Source organism: Heterocephalus glaber, unplaced genomic scaffold (genome assembly GCF_053883595.1).
Source record: "Heterocephalus glaber isolate CG9 unplaced genomic scaffold, H.glaber_assembly_v1.0 deba00001572, whole genome shotgun sequence".
In the NCBI taxonomy this organism is placed as follows: domain Eukaryota; kingdom Metazoa; phylum Chordata; class Mammalia; order Rodentia; family Bathyergidae; genus Heterocephalus; species Heterocephalus glaber.
Window position 1 is genome coordinate 13,306,575 of NW_028258357.1, and position 17,155 is coordinate 13,323,729.

Consider the following 17,155-nt stretch of genomic DNA (forward strand, 5'->3'; position numbering starts at 1 on the left):
CAATAGCCAGAAACCAGGGCTGTGTCCACTGACAGATCAGACTACGGATTCCTACCCGAGGGCTTGACGTGGGCTTGTGATCCCCCTCCTCCCACCATCCTCTCTGGATCTCTGCAAGCTTCCTCCAAGCCTCCTTCCCTTGCCAAATGCTGTCTTCCACCTGCTCCATGGGTTCAAAACTTCTTCACTGGGGTCTCTCTTCCCCACCCTGCTTCCTGTCTCCACCTAGGTCTCCGACCGGGTGTAGCTTGGGTGGGGAAGTCTCCTCTGACCCCAAGGACAACAGTGGCTCCCTTTTATGGGCTCCCACATTTCCGGAAGCACCCTCAGCACATGTGCAGCTCCCCCTTCATGGCTGCGGGTACCTTCCACAGACCCACACTGACCCACCTCAGAGGAGGAGGCATAGGGCGGGGCCTTCCCACCGCCAAACCCCTAGTCCACTGCACTGTGCCTGACATGAGGAGGGTCTGCATTCTGTCACCCCCTTCGAGATGCTCTCCTCTACGCCATCGCCTTCCCAACACCACCGTGTGTGCCCTGGGCCAGGTGGCCTCTGACCTGACCACATTAGAGGCTGAAACTTGGGAAGCTGGGAAAAGAAACACAGGGCCACAATCCCTCATCTGAAATCTGGGGCTCTTGTCTTTAGAACTCAGAATTTTTCCTTTGAAAATGATAGTGTTATGTAATATTGCCACCGGGGCTAGGGCAACACCCTGTAATCTGCCACATGGATAGTTCTTCAGCAAAATGTGAAAATATTCACACTGAGCGGCTAAATAGAGCCTCAAAACCACCTCACAGCTCTGTGGGTCAGGCTCTGCAAGTCACTTGGTTCATATCAGGTCAGAATTTCTGCAAAGTTAAGAAGAAACTTTGATATCCAAGAGCTTTTGAAGTTTAGAAATGTGGAAAAGGAGCTGAGGATTTACAACAGTTGATATTTTATGTCAGATGCCATTCCTAATATAGAATATACTATATACTCTATGTATACTACAGTAATATATACTACATATGTAGGCAATCTTTCTTAATCCTCAAACTATCCTACAAAGTATCATCACTGCCAATGTTTCAGAAAGGTAAACTTAATGTTTACCAAGAGAGCCTTCACACAAGGCCCACCTTCCGGGTCAAAGGCTGCCATTCAGACAGCTGGTGAGGTTCAGGCTCCTGACCCAAGTTACAGGGATCTTGACAATCATGGGAACGGGACCGGGTCACCCTCTCTCACCCTTGGACTATAAAACATGAACTTTCAAGGCAAATACGGGACCAACATCAAGAGTCTGAGTATCCAAATACAGCCTGGCCTAGCCAGTGGGTAGCCCATGTCCTGATCTTTCTCTTCATGTAGGACAGTGGCCCAGCACTGGGAGGGAACACAGGGCCCCCTAGCCCTGCCCCTGATGCCGCCAGCTGGTGGACTCCTGTCAGGAGCCGCTGGTTAAGTACACTCTCCAACCACTGTCCGCTGAGCACCTACTCTGGACCAGAGGCACTCTGCTGAGCAGACAGCAAACAAGACATACGGGGTTCACGTCGCCCCAGATCACATAGTTCTGGGGCAAAGTAAAATAGCAACAGCTAGAATCCAGGGAAGGTACAGGAACAAAGCACAGAGCAGGGTGTTTAAAGCAGTTGGTAACTGGAACGAAAGGAGGACAAAACTTAATCACACCATTTATGAGCTGTTCAAGTTTAATTCCAACAAATCCATATCCTAAAAGTGAATGATTAGGAAGAATTACTGATATAAACCCTAAAGATAAGAATAAAGTCTCCATATATCCACTGAATCACCCTAACATTCTTATGGGCCATCCAGACTCACTGTTATTTTATTTTTTAGTTTGTTTGAGACAGGGTCTCTCTATGTAGTAGCTGGCCTCTCCATGTTCAAGGCTGGCCTTGAACTTGCTATGTAGCCCAGGCTCATTTTGAACTTTCAGTGATCTCCTGCCTCAGCCTAATCCTGAGTGCTAGAATAGCAGGAGTGCGCACCACCATGCCTGGCACTGTTATTATTGGCAGAGGATTAACACAGTTTGCTTACATACCAAGATGTCTGATTAATGCCTGACAGTGGAAAAACTAATGCAGCACAAAAATGTGATTTTCAGATACCAGTATCTTTGGCCTGTTGAAAGCTGAGTTTATCCAATTAAAACTGCATTCTACAGAAAGCACACTGCAAAAATACTGGAAAAATATATTTGAATTTCAAGAGAGACAGGAAGAGCACAAAAACATTTCAGCAACAGTAAATAGGATGAGTGCTCCATAGAGACCCGTTTGAGGTAAGCTATGACAGGCTCTGTTAGGTGTATTCCTTCCTTCTTCATAGATATTGCCTGGTTTTGATCAGGACATTAATACCCCCTTCTAAATATTCTCTTCCCCAGCCTCCCTTGAAGTCACAGGTGGCCATGTGTCACAGTTCCGGTGAGAAAGCCTGAGTACAAAACTTTTTCTAGTTTCCTAATAAAAGAAGAGAGTTGATGAGAAGAACCTCTCCAAACTCTTCTCCCTTTCGTGGCAGACCTAAGGATGGCACTTTGTGGCCACCATACTGTCGCCACGGTAACACAAGCCAACAGGTCAAGTGGCTCTGATGTGGAGCTGGGCCAGCTTCCCTCTAGACTCAGTATCCTATGAGAAAAATACACCCTTCCCTGTTTCAACCACCTTTCTTTGATTCTTCTGTTATTTGGAACCAAACACTCCTAATAGAGCACACGAGACAGAAGGTGGTACTTAAAATTTGAACCTTGGGCAACCGTAGCTATAGAGACGGAGAATTCTCAGCAATTAGTGACTCAGTGTAGACACCAGGAAACAATGAGTCTGTCGTGGAGGAAAATGAAATACCAATCATCATGGGCACCAACCTAACATTCATCCCCTTATTCTTTCTCACCAACAGAATCCTTCCCAGGTAGGGACCCACGTGTCCTTTCCCTGTTCCAAAGCAAGCCCATTCAGCCACCTGGCCAAAGCCTATGCTCTGACGACAGGGGAGGTCATCTGCCCGGGCTGGGCTCTGCCCACCGTGCAGACAGCTAAGCTGTGTCCAGCCCTACCAGGGTGCTGGAGAGTTCCACACAGACTCAGACCTGACACTGCTTTACCTAGGGCCTGTGCACTTAACTGTCAGAGCCTCCCGGCTCTTTGGGGGTTTTGTAGAAGTAGGTTTATAGCAGCCTAGGTGTACGGGTATATTTGAACAGTATCTTTACTATTCTTGAACTCAGCTGTAGCTTTTTATTTTTTGTAGCTTTTCATTTTTATTTTATTTTCGTAGCTTTTTTATTTTATTTTTGGTAGCTTTTTAAAGAGAAACCAGAGAGATAATATATTCCTTGAACCTAACGATCTCACCTCCTCTTCCTCCCTCTTTTTTCCCCAGTGCTGGGGATCAAACCCAGGGCCTTGTGCATGCTAATTACACATTTTACCACTGATCTGCATCCCAACTATCCTTTTCCCTTTTGGAATTTAAGAAGTGCTCTCTGCTTTTCTACATTGTGTTAAGGTTTCATTTGCAAATAATGACCTTCATTTTCCATGTCAGGCGTGGAAGTGCAACTTTTATTCTAGAGCAATGAGGAGCCCCTAAAGGAGCTTAGACACAGGACTGACATGATCTGACATGCTTATTTAGAACAATCTTGGGGCAGCACTATGAGGAAGCACACCATGAAGTGCCACGAGGAGCCCAGCACGAGCAGGAGAGATGACACGGGCCTCACAGCGGGCAGATGTGAGAGGTGCTCAGGAGGAAACAGGGAAAGGGTTTGGTGACAGATTACATTTAGGAGGCAAAGAACAAGGAGTCAGAGTGACCTGGATTTGACTCAGGGTGGTTGGTGATGCTGTCTCTGGGCAGATGGGTCAGGAGAAAGTCAGAGAGGGGAAGAGATGCATGGTACCTGGAGTTCTGGACATGGTGGGACATTTTATGGAGGTGACCTCTAGACAGCAGAAGATATGGGGGAGGCACTCAGATTGAAGCAGTAACTATAATTTGAAGGTAAACAGCAACTGAAGTCTTGGGATTTCCTGTGATTACTGAATGAAAATGAACAAAATGGGAAGGCTTATCAGGGGACTGATAGGAGGGATGTATGCATGAAGCAGCCTTTGCAAAGAAGAAATAGCCCGGAGGGAAGGAAGAATGCCTCAGAGGAGGTGGGGAGGGGGAACAGGGTGGAAACTGGGGAGGAAAGCAGGAAAGGCCAAGTGGCCAGAGCTGGGCTTACAGACCCTAGAGTCCCTCCTGCCCCCCACACACGGCCATCAGCCACCTTGCGCATCCATGAGCTCCCCCTCCCCTGGCCAAGTTAACTGGCCAAAGGGTGATCACCAACTCAACCATGACAGGAAGCACCCGGGCTGAGCTCTCAAAAGGCAGAGGTGGGCCAGACCTAGCCATCACTGGGTGTCATCTCCCCATTTCAGAGTTCAGATCTGAAATGGCCCCTAACGGCTCATGTGTAAAAGTTTGGTCAACAGCCTACGGCAATAGTGGAAGGTGGTAGGGCATTTAGGAGGCAGGACAGAGTGGAAGGAAAGTAGGTTGTAGAGGGCTTTGCCCTTGAAGGAGATTTTGGAACCCTGTCCCCCTCCTTGTTCTTTGATCCCCACTGCCACCAACAGGAGGTGAACAGCCTTGCTTAACCCCACACTCCCCACCTTTGCCACAGGACAACAGAGCAACAGAGCCAACCCACCATGGACTGCACCTCTGAAACCATAAGCCAAAGTCAACTTTTCCATATAAACTGATGTTCCCAGGTGTCCTGTCACGGTAAAGGAAGGCTAACACATTTCACCATTTGGATCAGGAAGCAGCAGAGAAGAGGGAAGTGGAGCAGAGAGCCAGGAGCAAGCTGGTCCGGGGAAGACACCCTGCGTTCTGATAAATAACACTTCTGTGCTATGGCTGGTTCCAGTCCGAATGTCTTACTTGGTGCTGTAAAAATCCCAAAATATATCCAACGAGAGAGGCAGAACTATAAAGGGCTGTGTTACCTGACAGAATGAAATATGTGCTAAATGGAGATGGAAGAGGTGGCTGTGGGAGCTCAGGAGGAGGGGAGATTAATTTTGGCTGGGTGGAAGTAATGTTTCCAAATGGAAGGCAGCACCAGAGCTGCCACTTTAGGGATGAAGAGGGTTTTGTGGGGAAAGAAAGGAAAGAGTGCACTCTAGCTGAAGGAAGGGCAGCAGCTTGCAGAGACCGCGAAAGCAAAGGGAACATGAAGGGAAGTGTGGGTGGCAGCCAAGCTCCCGCTCTGGTTAACTCCTGCATGTGCCTCCAGGACCGCAGGAAGGTTTCCTACTGCCCACCCACCCAGCTACCCTATCATCGCCCTTCCCACACCAGGTCCAAATGCTGTGGCAAAGCTTGCACCTCTGACCAGACTTCTGCATCCATCCCTGCACATCCAATGCCAGCCACAGAGCCTGGCAAAGCTAGGATGAGACACAGTCTCGACAATCCCACACCCCTGCCACTTGGCCAGTGCATTTAGAGGACAAGGCCATGGGGACGGCAAAGCCAGGCTGGGGCTCGTCTGAAGGAGCAGTAGCAGCTGTAGCAGGGCAGGCAGAGGGTGTGTGCTGACATCCAAGAGTAGCCTGCAATAACTCACAGGCCTATGAATATTAGAACTGTTGATATTTTTTAAATTTTACAGTAAAATACACACTATATAAAGTTCACCATTTTACCCAGGCATGGTGGTGCATGCTTGTAATTCCAGTACTCTAGAGGCTGAGGCAGGAGGATCGAAACAAGTTCAAGGCCAGCCTGGAGAAGCCCAGTCTCAACAAAACAAAACAAGACAAAACAAAAACTTCACCATTTTAACCATTTTTAATAGAATACTTCAGTGACATTAAATATATTCACATTATTGCACAACCATCATAACCAGTGACGGTGAACCTTTTAGAAACCAAGTGCTCCAACTGCAACCCAAAATCCACTTATTTATCGTCAAGTGCCAACACTGCAGTTAAACCCAAATACTGAGGTTTTAGTTTAGAAAAAACAACTCATACATCAACATCTTTTGTCTTAAAAGAAAAACTAATGGCATGTGCACCACAGGCTCGCCACACTGATCTAAACCACCTACCTCCAGACCATATTCATCACCCTAAACTGAAACTCCTGGCTCATTAAATGGCAATGCCTTCTGCCCCCTCCCCAGCCCTTGAGCTTTGAGCTGTAAGTATTTACCAAGCTTTACCACTTCCTCCCTGTGACATAAGCAGGGCAGGAACTACTGGTCTGATTTTGGAGGCCAAAGAAGCTGAGGCTCAGGAAGGCGCAATGATTGGTCTAAGCCTCAGGCTTCAGAGGTTGACAAGTAGGTGGGGTGCATTGCGGTACCAGGCTTAGCTGACCTTGCACCTCCACGGCTGCTGGTTCAGAGTCTCAGAATCGGGATGGTGGCAGCGCCATCACCACATCCCCCAGCTCCCACCAGGTGGCCTTTCTTTGCCCAGACTTATGGTTTGAGCACTTTACTGTGGATTTGCCATCAAAACAAAAACTAACCAATCAGCAGGATGGAGCCAAAAGAGGGGAAACTCAGCCAGAGACCAGAGTGTGACTCTGCAGAGTCTGAGTGCATCTTTCTGTGGCTAGGCACGTCTTCCTGGGGTTGAGTGCAGAGATGGCTGGGAATAAGACCTGTTTTTGTTTTTGTTTTTGTTTTGTACTGAGGATCAAACTGGGGACCTTTCGCTTGCAAGGCAGGCAGCGGCACCACTGAGCTACATCCCTGGCCCCTGACCTCAGTTTTAATTACTTCCTATTTGTGGTAGTGATGGAATTTTTGGCTAAGCAGGAGATAACTCAGAGAGGTCAAAGTCACTGACAGCAAAAATTATTAATCTGCACATTTGTGTTACTTTTCCATCACTGGAACAAAATACCAGACACCAGCAAATTAAAGGAGGAGAGATTTATTTTGGCTCATGGTTTTAGAGAGTTCAGTCCATTGTTGGCTGGCTCCAAGGCAGAAATGACATGGTGGAAGAAAGCTTCTCAACCCATGGCAGCCAGAAGGTAGAGAGAGAAGAGAGGAGCCAGGGACAAGAATCCACCCTTCCAAGTCAGCCCCCAGTGATTCACCTCTTCTGACCAGCATATTAACTCTGAACTCATCAATGGATAAATCTACTGATGTGTATAGCACCACATGATCTAATCACCTTCCAAAAGCCCCACCTCCGAACACATGAGACTTGGGGGACATTCTCCATCTAAACCGTAACACTTGTATGGAGTCCACTAGAATAAACAGCACAGTAGAGTCACAGTGGAAGGTACTAGATGATTAATTCTCTTCCTGCCCAAGAACCTGGCTCTTGGACGAGCTCTCTGTGTACTGAAGGAAGAAGACCTTGCTTCTGATACTCAGATCAAAAAGTTCGCTCACTTTTTTCCTGCATGGTAATAAATGGACACTAAAGACTTACTTGAAAACTGCCAAGGAACGATAGCATTTCTTTACATTTGTTTACTTTTTGGAATCAGAAATGGCTCAAACTGTGCCTTATCTTCTAAATCAATGTCCTGAGTGCAGAAAGCTCTTAGCGAACTTAATGAGTGGCATTAATTTTGTTCTCATCAATACCTACTAAAATAATTCATTACTGTGTGTGTGTGTGTGCGTGTGCGCATGCGAGTGCATGCTATGTAAAAAGCCTACGTAAGTTGCTGAATGGAACAAAATTATCAGGTTGGAGTAAGATTTGGGTTTCCTCTGCTGTCCTGCTTAGGAGAGCAGAGGGCCTCCAGTAAAGATTGGGTTTGCTGTAGAAACATACGCTACATTTTCCTTCCAAATATGAGTGGAGTATAAGTTTTCTTCCCTGTTATAGGATGGATAGTTGCAGAATACCTACTATGTGTGCTAATTTACACTCCCACCAACAGGGTAGGAACTGCCCCCATCTATGCCAGCATTCATTGTTTTCTGTTTTCTTGATAACAGCCATTCTGCCTTGGGTGAAATGAAATCCTGAGATGTCAATGTAATTTTGATTTCCATTTCCCTAAAGGCTAAAGATTCTGAACACTTTTTCATATATTAATTGGGCATTTGTACTTCTTCTTTCGAGATGTCTATTTGATTCATTTGCCTATTTATTGACTGGGATTTTTAAAGTTAATATTTTTGATTTGTAAAAATATTCTAGATATTAATCCTCATCAGAAGAGTAGAAGGCAAAGATTTCTCCCATTCTGTAGTCTCTTCACTCTGTTGATTCTCTCCTTTGCTGTGCAGAAGCTTTTTAATTTGATGCAGTCTCATTTGTAAACTTACTAAATTTTTAAGCCAATTTACCTTTTTATCCCTCATGCCTCGCTTCTTCACAAGCTTCATTCTACAGTGAACCAAAGGCAACACTGAGAGTCTGCTTCCAGAAAATACCTCAGCTACCACCTCCCACACCAAACTTACAATCTGCTCCAAAAGGTGACCAACAGGAAAAGGAAGGGTAATGATATTTTCAAATTCAATATTAGAAGACAAATATGAACTTGCCTCTGTCACATAACTCAGTGACACTAAAGAGATTAAACATTGTGAAGTCTAAGGCTCTAGAGAAAAAAAAGGTCTGGTAATAAGGTGTGTGATAAAAGTTTGGGATGTGCAGAAATGGTTAAGTTTTCCTTATGTAATTTATTTAACCACAGTAGCTCTTCTCCAGGAGGAATTCTAGTGCCCCCCCAACTCTCAGACATGTTTGGGACAAGGACAAAACTGTTTTCCTCTCCCTGAAAAGCTTCCCAGCTCCATCTTCCTACACCTGTCTTCCTACTTCACAATTTTTCCCTTTGCAGATCTCTGTGTGGGGAGACTTCCTTATGGGGACCTCCCTAGATGTTACTCCTGTACCCTACAAGGCCTGGCCGTGTCTCTGTGCAGTAACTGCCTGTTTCCTTGTCTGCCTCTTAGGCCCGTGTAAACATCTTCAAACCCAGGACCATGTCTTGTCATCATTATATTCCTAGTACCTAATGTAGTGCTGACCACACAGATATTCACTCAATAACCAACGGAAAATGACCAACTGACTCTGAAATAGAACGTACAACCTCAGTGTTGTAGTCAGGCTTTGCAAGGGAATATATTTAGTACAGGACTTTTACAGGATTATTTTGTAATATTAACCCAAAAAGTCAAATGTAGAGGAGTGCAAGAGATCTGTCTGCTCACTAGAGATCCAAAGAATCCACCCAAGGGTCTGGACCCCACAGCAACGTCCCACACAATCCCAGCTAAAGGCTGAGAGCCCAAGGCCATGAGCTCCATGAGTCCAGCCAGAGGCCTAGAGCCCACGGCAATGTCTCATGCAAGTCCATATGGAGGATCTTCAATGGGAAGGCCCAAAGGCCAGTGGTAGAAGTTAGAAAGTCTGCGCTGGAGGGGTGAAAGATTTGTGCCACCAGGCAGCCAGGAAGTGATGCTCAAGGCAAAGACCAGAGCTCCCACAGAGAGAACAGCAGCCATTCCTGGTGACAGGAAGGACCCAAGCTCCTCAGACAATGAGAAACAGGTGCAGCAAGGATCTCCAAGAAAATCAACAGCATACGATCTTCCCCTCCAGTTCTCTTTTTATGCCACTGGTAATAATCCGAAGATGGGTCTTCCATGCCCAGAACTATACTGACTCATTTAGCTGGGTGTTCCAAGTTGACCATATTCCACCACACCTAGATATCAATAATTTGAATGGGGGAAGACACTTCCTGTCAGAAAACACTAAGCACAATACAGAATAGGAGGAGGGTAGGATGTCCTTGGTCGGGAGAATTTAAAAGTCCACATTTGGCTTGAAAAGGACCCCAAAGTAGAGCAATGGCATTTAAAAGAATCAAAACAGACCAAGTACAGTAGTTATTCTTATCCTGGGACCACAGGGCTGGCCAAGCACAGCTTCTAATGGGCTATGGACTTGGAATAAGCTCCCCCTTACTTACTTGAGCTTCACTTAATTGTGTCTATAATGAGAAGGTGAGGAAAACAAAAATTTAAAAAATATATTTCATCTGCTTTGATATGAAATTTAACAAACCATCTTTTATAATTTTTAAGAAAAGTAATAGATGTTTATTATAGAAAATGTTTGCTTTTTTAAAAAAAGGAAAGGAAAAATAAGTCCATAATCCTGTTATAAACGGCATGTTAGAGGCCACTCAGACACAGGCTTTGTGTGAGAAAAAGCTTTTTTCCTGTCTGGGTGTGAACAGGGACTGAAACTGGGGGCAGATTTCAGCAGCTAGCTGAGAAGAGCCAAATTTATTTTATCTGTGTGTGGATGGGCAGAGAGAGAGAGAGAGAGAGAGAGAGAGAACTCAGCAGCTCGCTTGGAGAGAGATAAATTAAGTTTATATGGGGCTTCAGAAGTGGCTATGATCATAAGGAATGTTTATGACCAAGGGTCCAAGGACAGTCAGCGCAGGTGTGCAGACAATCACTGGACTTCTCAGCAAGGGGAGATTGTGTACTCTGTCCTAAATTTTCTTCATGACCATCTGTCCTATTTACTAAGAGCAGCCTGTTGTTTGCATAGAACATCATGTTTGCTGCGGAGGTCTCATTTAGGCCAGGCATGACAAATCCTACTTATATTCCCAGTATCCAGAGATTCAACACTTGTAAAATGGCTGACAGGAGTTAGAGTCATCTTAACTCTATATTGCATAAAATATTGAAAATATGAAAAAAGAAAATGGCTCAAATAAAATTTTAAAGTACTTTTTCCTCATTAAAAAAAAAGTACTTTTTCCTAATTAAAAAAATCAGTAGCTTTACTTTTTTTTTTTTTTTTTTCTGGTACAGGGAACAAAATCAGGTCCTTGTGCTTTCGGGGCAGGCAGTGGAACCACTGAGCTAAATCCCTGGCCCTACATTTTATTTTATATATCTTAATGGGTCCTGTTGTAAATTTTATTCTGAAAACTACATTTTTTCACTTCATACTGGGCAGCAGACCCTGTGATTTGGCTGCTCCAACACTCAGTCCTAACCTTCATCTCCCTCAGCTCTTGAAGAGCTAAATACTTCCTTAGCATCTCTTGCAATGAAAGGTTGCCATGTAACATTGTTTTGGCCAATAGAATGCAAAGAAATGTCAGCTGGCTTCCAGGAAAGTTTCTGCTTTCCTGACAAGTAGTAGAGAGCCAGCAATTACCACTCCTGTTTCCTCTCTGCCCCAGAGGTGGACTGGATTTCTGAGGCTGCAACAGCTCTCTTATGACCATGAGGTGTCATCCATTAGAATGTCCTCAGGAAAGGGAGAGGCATTGGTATTGTTTTTTCATTGGTTTTGATGTTACTGAATCAACTGAACCAGTGCCAGAAGCTGCCTACATCAGTCTTCATGTTATGTGAGAGAAATTAATTCCTATTTATTATAGCCCTTTTTAATAATTGTTATTAGTTGCAGCCAAATGTATTCATGACATAAAATGTAACAAACAGCTTTTCATGCCATAAAATTTACTCTCCTACAATATAATTTTATTTAATTTTTTTAAGAGTAGGGAAAAAAAGAATAGGAAGAATTATTGAGAGAAAGCAAGCTTCTATCTAAGAGACAGAAAGAGGACTGGCAAGTGGGTTGCCCACTCACCCTACAATACCATGTTAAATGGCTGCATACTATTCTATCACAGAGATGTACCACAATCATTTCATCCATCTCCTATGCCTCAATATTACATCATTTCCCATTTAATTCTTACAAACACTGGATGAAGATTTTTCTAGGCAAAACCTTTGTACACACCCATGATTATCTTCTTAGAATAAACTACTAGAGATGGGATTTTTCTGGTCAAAAGAATGCATATTTTTAAGACCAATACCAATCTGCACATCCTTATGCTCTCCTCATACAAGGAATGTTGTTTTCAAAATAAAAATTTAAAAATCAGCGAGGCATTGTGGTGCACGCATGTAAGCCCAGCACTCTGGAGGCTGAGGCAGGAGGATCACCACAAGTTGAAGGCCAGCCTGGGCTACATATTGAGTTCAAAGCCAGCCTGAACTATACAGTGAGAACCTGTCTCAAAAAAAAAATTTTTTTTTAATTAAATCACACCAAAAACAATGCCTCATTATATCATCAACCAAATATCTCAGATTCAACTTGTGAAAAATAAGCGAAGATCTGGATGTGGTTGTCCTGACTTCAGCCTCATGACTCATTTCCAAAGCGATGAAGTCAGTGCTAGACATGCAGCACACTAATCCGCGCAAATCCCCCTTGTGGCCAGCCTGGTCGCCTTTCAGCGGGAGAGGGCTCCCGAATCAAAAGTCAGCACAGAACATCTGCGGAAGCTCAGAGAGGAGCTAGGAAGACAAATGAGTGAAAAACAGAACCCAAGGAGATGAGCTGATCTTTGGGAAGCAATGCATTTGAGAGGAACAGTGGAGCAGGAAGAGCTACCAAGGTGGCCGGCTGTTTCCACCCTGCCATGGCTGCACCCCTCCCAGCAGTGCCCTGCATTTGGACAGCTGCTCCCCTCAAGGCCAGTGGTGGGGTCTCCTTGTGGTGACTCAGCTCTCACAGTGGCTCCTCAGCAGATCTTCTCCAATTCCCCACCCTCCCTGGCCACCACACGGTCCCATGGGACTTTCTTCGTGGCACATGTCCCCACCTGGCCTGGCCTTGCTTAGGACTCAAGTTCGTGTTCAACACCAGCACCCCACTGTTTCCTGCACCTCACCAGAACCTTGCTCTGGACCCTCAGCATCTGGAATGGCACCCTGGCAATATTTATTGAATGAAAGAGCAAATAACAAACTGATGATTTCCTGACCTCTCACCAAACACACCAGCACAGATGCCCTCAGAGAGCAAGGGGTGGGTCACCTGCCCTGGGAGGAGCTCAGCGTCCACGGCAGCTGCCAGCCTGGGCATCCCTAGGGTCCCAGGCAGGGCCCAGCACATGCAGATGGGTCTCCCCAAAGGGAATGACAAGGGCTACTGTCACCTGGGGCGTTGCCCACACTTACTTCTGGTATTTTGTTCCTACCAGCCTTTTAAGTGCTATTGACATTTTTACCTCATGACAATTTTCAAACAAACATGTTAAAGGCCATAGTACAATGAGCCCCACATGGACCTCACTCTTCTAATTCCAGAGCTTCTCACAGTTTCTGGATATGGACTGGAGCAAGTTCAAGCAAATACCAGACATCAGATCTTAAACACAATTATTAACTGTCTCGAGACTGCCTTCAGCAGGGACAGAACCGAGAAACACACAGCCCATAATAGGGCACTGGCAGGTAAGGCTGCTCGCTGAAGCCCAGTCAGGCCGCCTTTCCCACTGACCTGCAAGAACAGGAAGGTTCCCACTAAATGCTTTTAAGAACACACGGAGAGCAAACGTGGCCTGTAATCCCCACGGAAAGCGTAGGCGCAGCCAGGCAATTGTCCAAAAGCACCAGTCTCCAAACAGTAATAAGCTGGGTCAAATGGGCACTGCTGCCCGACACTCGGTTATTTCCGTTGTCACCTGATTACTTAATTTCCCTGCTTAATCCCTCAAGATCCCAGGAGGAGCCTTGTTCACTAACTGGCACTGCCTTTTCTTCTTCCTCAGGAACAAAGGGGGGACATTAATTAGGGATGTTTCTGAGAACAAGGGGGAGCGTGTTTGTCTCTAGCAGTGGGTGAGGCTGTCGAGGAGTTGGTGACAAGTTGCAAACAAGCACAGCACCTGCAAGAGGCAGCAAATGACGCATTAAGGAACTGGGACTGAAGAGGGTGGATGCCCCCCGAGAATGCTAGAAGCTCGACCAATCAGGCAGCATATTGTATGGTTGGATTCTTTCTTTTTTGGTACGGGGGATCAAACTCAGGAACTTGTACTTTCGAGGCAGGCGCCAGAACCACTGAGCTAAATCCCCGGCCCAGGCAGTGTACTGTAAGCAACTAAAGCAAAACTATAGAAGCTTCCAAATAAGCTTTAAAATCTACCAGCCTAACACAAGAGTTGTTTTCCTGCTTCTGCATAACTTCTCAGTCTTTGACCTTTGTGGGATAGGTCGTCCTCAGCTGGAATCTTGTCTACAGGCCATCAAATATCCGCTCTTCCTCACTTAACACCACACATTCTCGTTCTCCGGCTGTGGTCTGCTCCGAATTACTGTCAATGGCTGCATGGTTTGGAGTGTGCCGACAAGTGATAATTTACTTCTCTGCCCCGTGTCTTCCTCTTCCTCTGCATGTTCACCTCCTTTTTAAGGGTGCAAAGGAGACTTCACTTTTGTCTCACATCTGTGTTCACCTCCCACCCGGCTTTTGCAGAGAGAACCCTGGCCCCTGAGCGCCCCCTGCCTGCGGGCCTTTAGCTCCTGCTGCTGCCGTAACCTACAACACTCTTCAGGAGTCAGGCTCTCGACACAGCCTGGGCTGTCACTGCTTGTTGTAAGACCTGTTTGTCCACCAGACTGAGAGCAGGATCAAATTTTCTGAGTCTAATTAGATGGGTGGTCTTGGTCTCCCTTGAGCCTCAGTTTCCTCACCTGTAAAAGGGGAGAGTGGTACACGCGCTGGCCCATCTTCCAGGATGTGATGCAGATCACACGAGGCAGTTCTGTGAAGATGCCTGGTACAGCATGAGGGGTTACAGAAAATGTTGACAATCATTAGAAACTATACTCTGCTATCTGATTCTAAGTAACAAAGATCAAGCCTACTACTATACCCTTTGAGGCGCACAGACAAACCGTGATAGCTAACATCTATGGAAGGTGGGTGGACATTGTGCTAGGTAGTTCACATGCACTCTTTCATTCTAACCTCACTGTTAATGAATGGGATAAGAGCTAGTAAGATTCTCACTTTTCAGAGGCTCAGAAGACTTAAATCGCTGGCTCAAGGCTGTACGGCTTCAGAATGTGGGCTGAGAATGCAGTACAAGCCTCTCCACGCCTCCCAAAATGGCCCATCCATTCATCCATCCATCCATCCACACAAAACAGTGTGTACAATTTCCAGAAGTTCATGATGCCCCCGAAGCCCATCTTCTTTGCACTCCTGTTGCAGGAAGGTGAGCTGTGTGGAAAAGCTCAAAGATTTATATTTCCCTGGGGCTGGGCGGTTAGTAAGTAAACTGTGTCAGCAAGAATTCTGGAGAAAACCTTGCAGCCTGGGAACAGCCGGTAAATCTTGAGGTCTCACTAGACATGGTTTCCTTGGCAACTTAAGTCACCAGGCTGATTGAAGACTCTCGGCCCAAGGAAGAACCACATGGCATGAATACTGCACTCTGATAAATCAGATGCTGGAGAAGCCCAGGGTTCTGTCAAGCTTTGGCCACTACCACCAGCAGCAGGCAGCCACTTACGGGTATAAATGGTCTCTGAGGACACCCTCTGCTTGTTGCACTCTGAAAACAGATACAGGGTCGCTAAACAGAGCCCTAAAGGAACCAGAGTGGGTTAAACCATCTGGTTTTGGGCTGTCCTAGTCCCTTTGGAAACAGGGAGGCATTGCTGTGGGTGTGAAAGTGAGTGTCTCCCACTGAGCAGGGTCACCAGGTGTGCAGAATCACATCTCTCTGCAGAAGCACAACTCCCCCTCGGGATCAAGCGAAGAGCCAGCTAAGCCATGGTCATGAGAAGCAAAGCTGGGAGACAGACAGCGAATTCATGTGGCACACTGTGGGCCAAGCCTCAGGGACCACCTGGGGCCAGGAGGAGAGGCGCTGTGATGGTTTCCATGGTGAGCACTCCCAGGGGAAGAAACAAAGGCCCGGGAGTGTGCAGTGACCAGAAATGCAGCCGCTGAGTACTGAGAGCTGCGACAGTCCCTGCCCAGATGACGGTGGGAACTGGCCGCTCTCAGATCCACTTCGGGGAGGAGAAAGGGAAGGAGGCTGGAGGGACCGGTGGGATGGTACTGGGGAGCAGAGAGATCTCCCCACCCCCGAGACTGCCAAGCTTGGAATGAAGCTGCCACGGGGTCATCCACAGAAATGGTGCCAGACAGCTCCCCACTGCCAGGGAGGCCGGCCCCCCATGGAAACAAGGCTTATTTTGCCTCTAACAGGGCCACAAGGGTCCTCTCTCTAGCATATATTTGGTGGCCCACACATGAAACTTCTGCCAGCCTACTACCTTTAAAAAGGAAAAACGTAGGCCTACCATCCTTTATCTACAATTCTGAAACCCAAAATGTTCTGGAAACAGAAATATTTTTTCTTAAGCGTATGTAAATCATTTGGTAGACAAAAAGTGCTCTGACATGACACGAAGTTATTACATAAACTCTTTACTATGAGTTACCATATGTCTTATGAAGACACAGTCGCCACGTGCCTAACTGCAGAGTGCGAACTCCAAGTCCTACCACAAATGCTACACAATCTGAGGTGTAATAAGCAAAGAATTTCCGCAAACATTTCAGGATTTTTGTGACTGTGGGCCCATAGCTCGTTTTCTACAGGTTCATAAAAGTGAAATAAATGTCTCATAACAATAGGCTATAATAAAAATCTAACCTACAAGGTCACTTTAGCCTCCATGTAGGAGGATGGCTTTGGGGCAATCTGTGCTGTCTGTGACCTCATGGGATCCATGGATCAGCCTACCCTTGTGATTCTGGTTCTAGTTTTTAACTCACTTATGTCTAATTCTATTAAATTCTCTCTCTCCAGACCTCTCGTTCCTGCAGTGGTCTCTGGAAGTCTCCTGCCACACACAAAGTAAGGATGGGTGATTGTCACAGGGTCTCCTGCTCCTCCCCCAGGAGAATGTGACCCCCTGAACCAATCCCTGTCCTTGCCAGGGCGCCATCAGTGTAGACGGGGAGAATAAAGTTCACAAAGATGAGATGGTTTCTTGAGGATTCCACACTGTTTTTGTGAACAAGCAGAAGCACTCCCAACTTTTCCATCAGATAATCTACTTTCCCTATGCCAAGGTGGAGGGACTGTTTTGGGGCTAGAGAATAAGAAAGGAGGAACTTTTATAAAAAAGAGTCTAGGTGGTTTATGTTATAGCTTGTGTCTAGATGGCCACCCAAAGCCTCATGCAGTCATGCGTGGGGCTTTTCAGAGGTGGCTGGATCTAGGGTGTGTGATGCTTGGATTAAGGGCGTG

The 17,155-nt window shown here is 46.1% G+C and overlaps 1 protein-coding gene across 6 annotated transcripts in view; it reads right to left on the reverse strand.

Annotated features, from left to right (window-relative positions):
- Positions 1-17,155, reverse strand: part of Tmcc3 (transmembrane and coiled-coil domain family 3) — a 216,354-nt gene that overhangs the window by 142,173 nt on the left and 57,026 nt on the right. For 4 of the 6 annotated variants that reach the window (XM_087192597.1, XM_087192596.1, XM_087192598.1 and 1 more), the window contains one exon: positions 14,577-14,659. The exons of the other annotated variants lie outside the window; for them this stretch is intronic. In XM_087192597.1, the coding sequence (XP_087048723.1) occupies positions 14,577-14,612 (36 nt within the window). In that variant the 5' untranslated portion in view covers positions 14,613-14,659. Of the gene's footprint in view, positions 1-14,576; positions 14,660-17,155 lie in introns of those variants that run through there. 6 annotated transcript variants of the gene reach the window in all.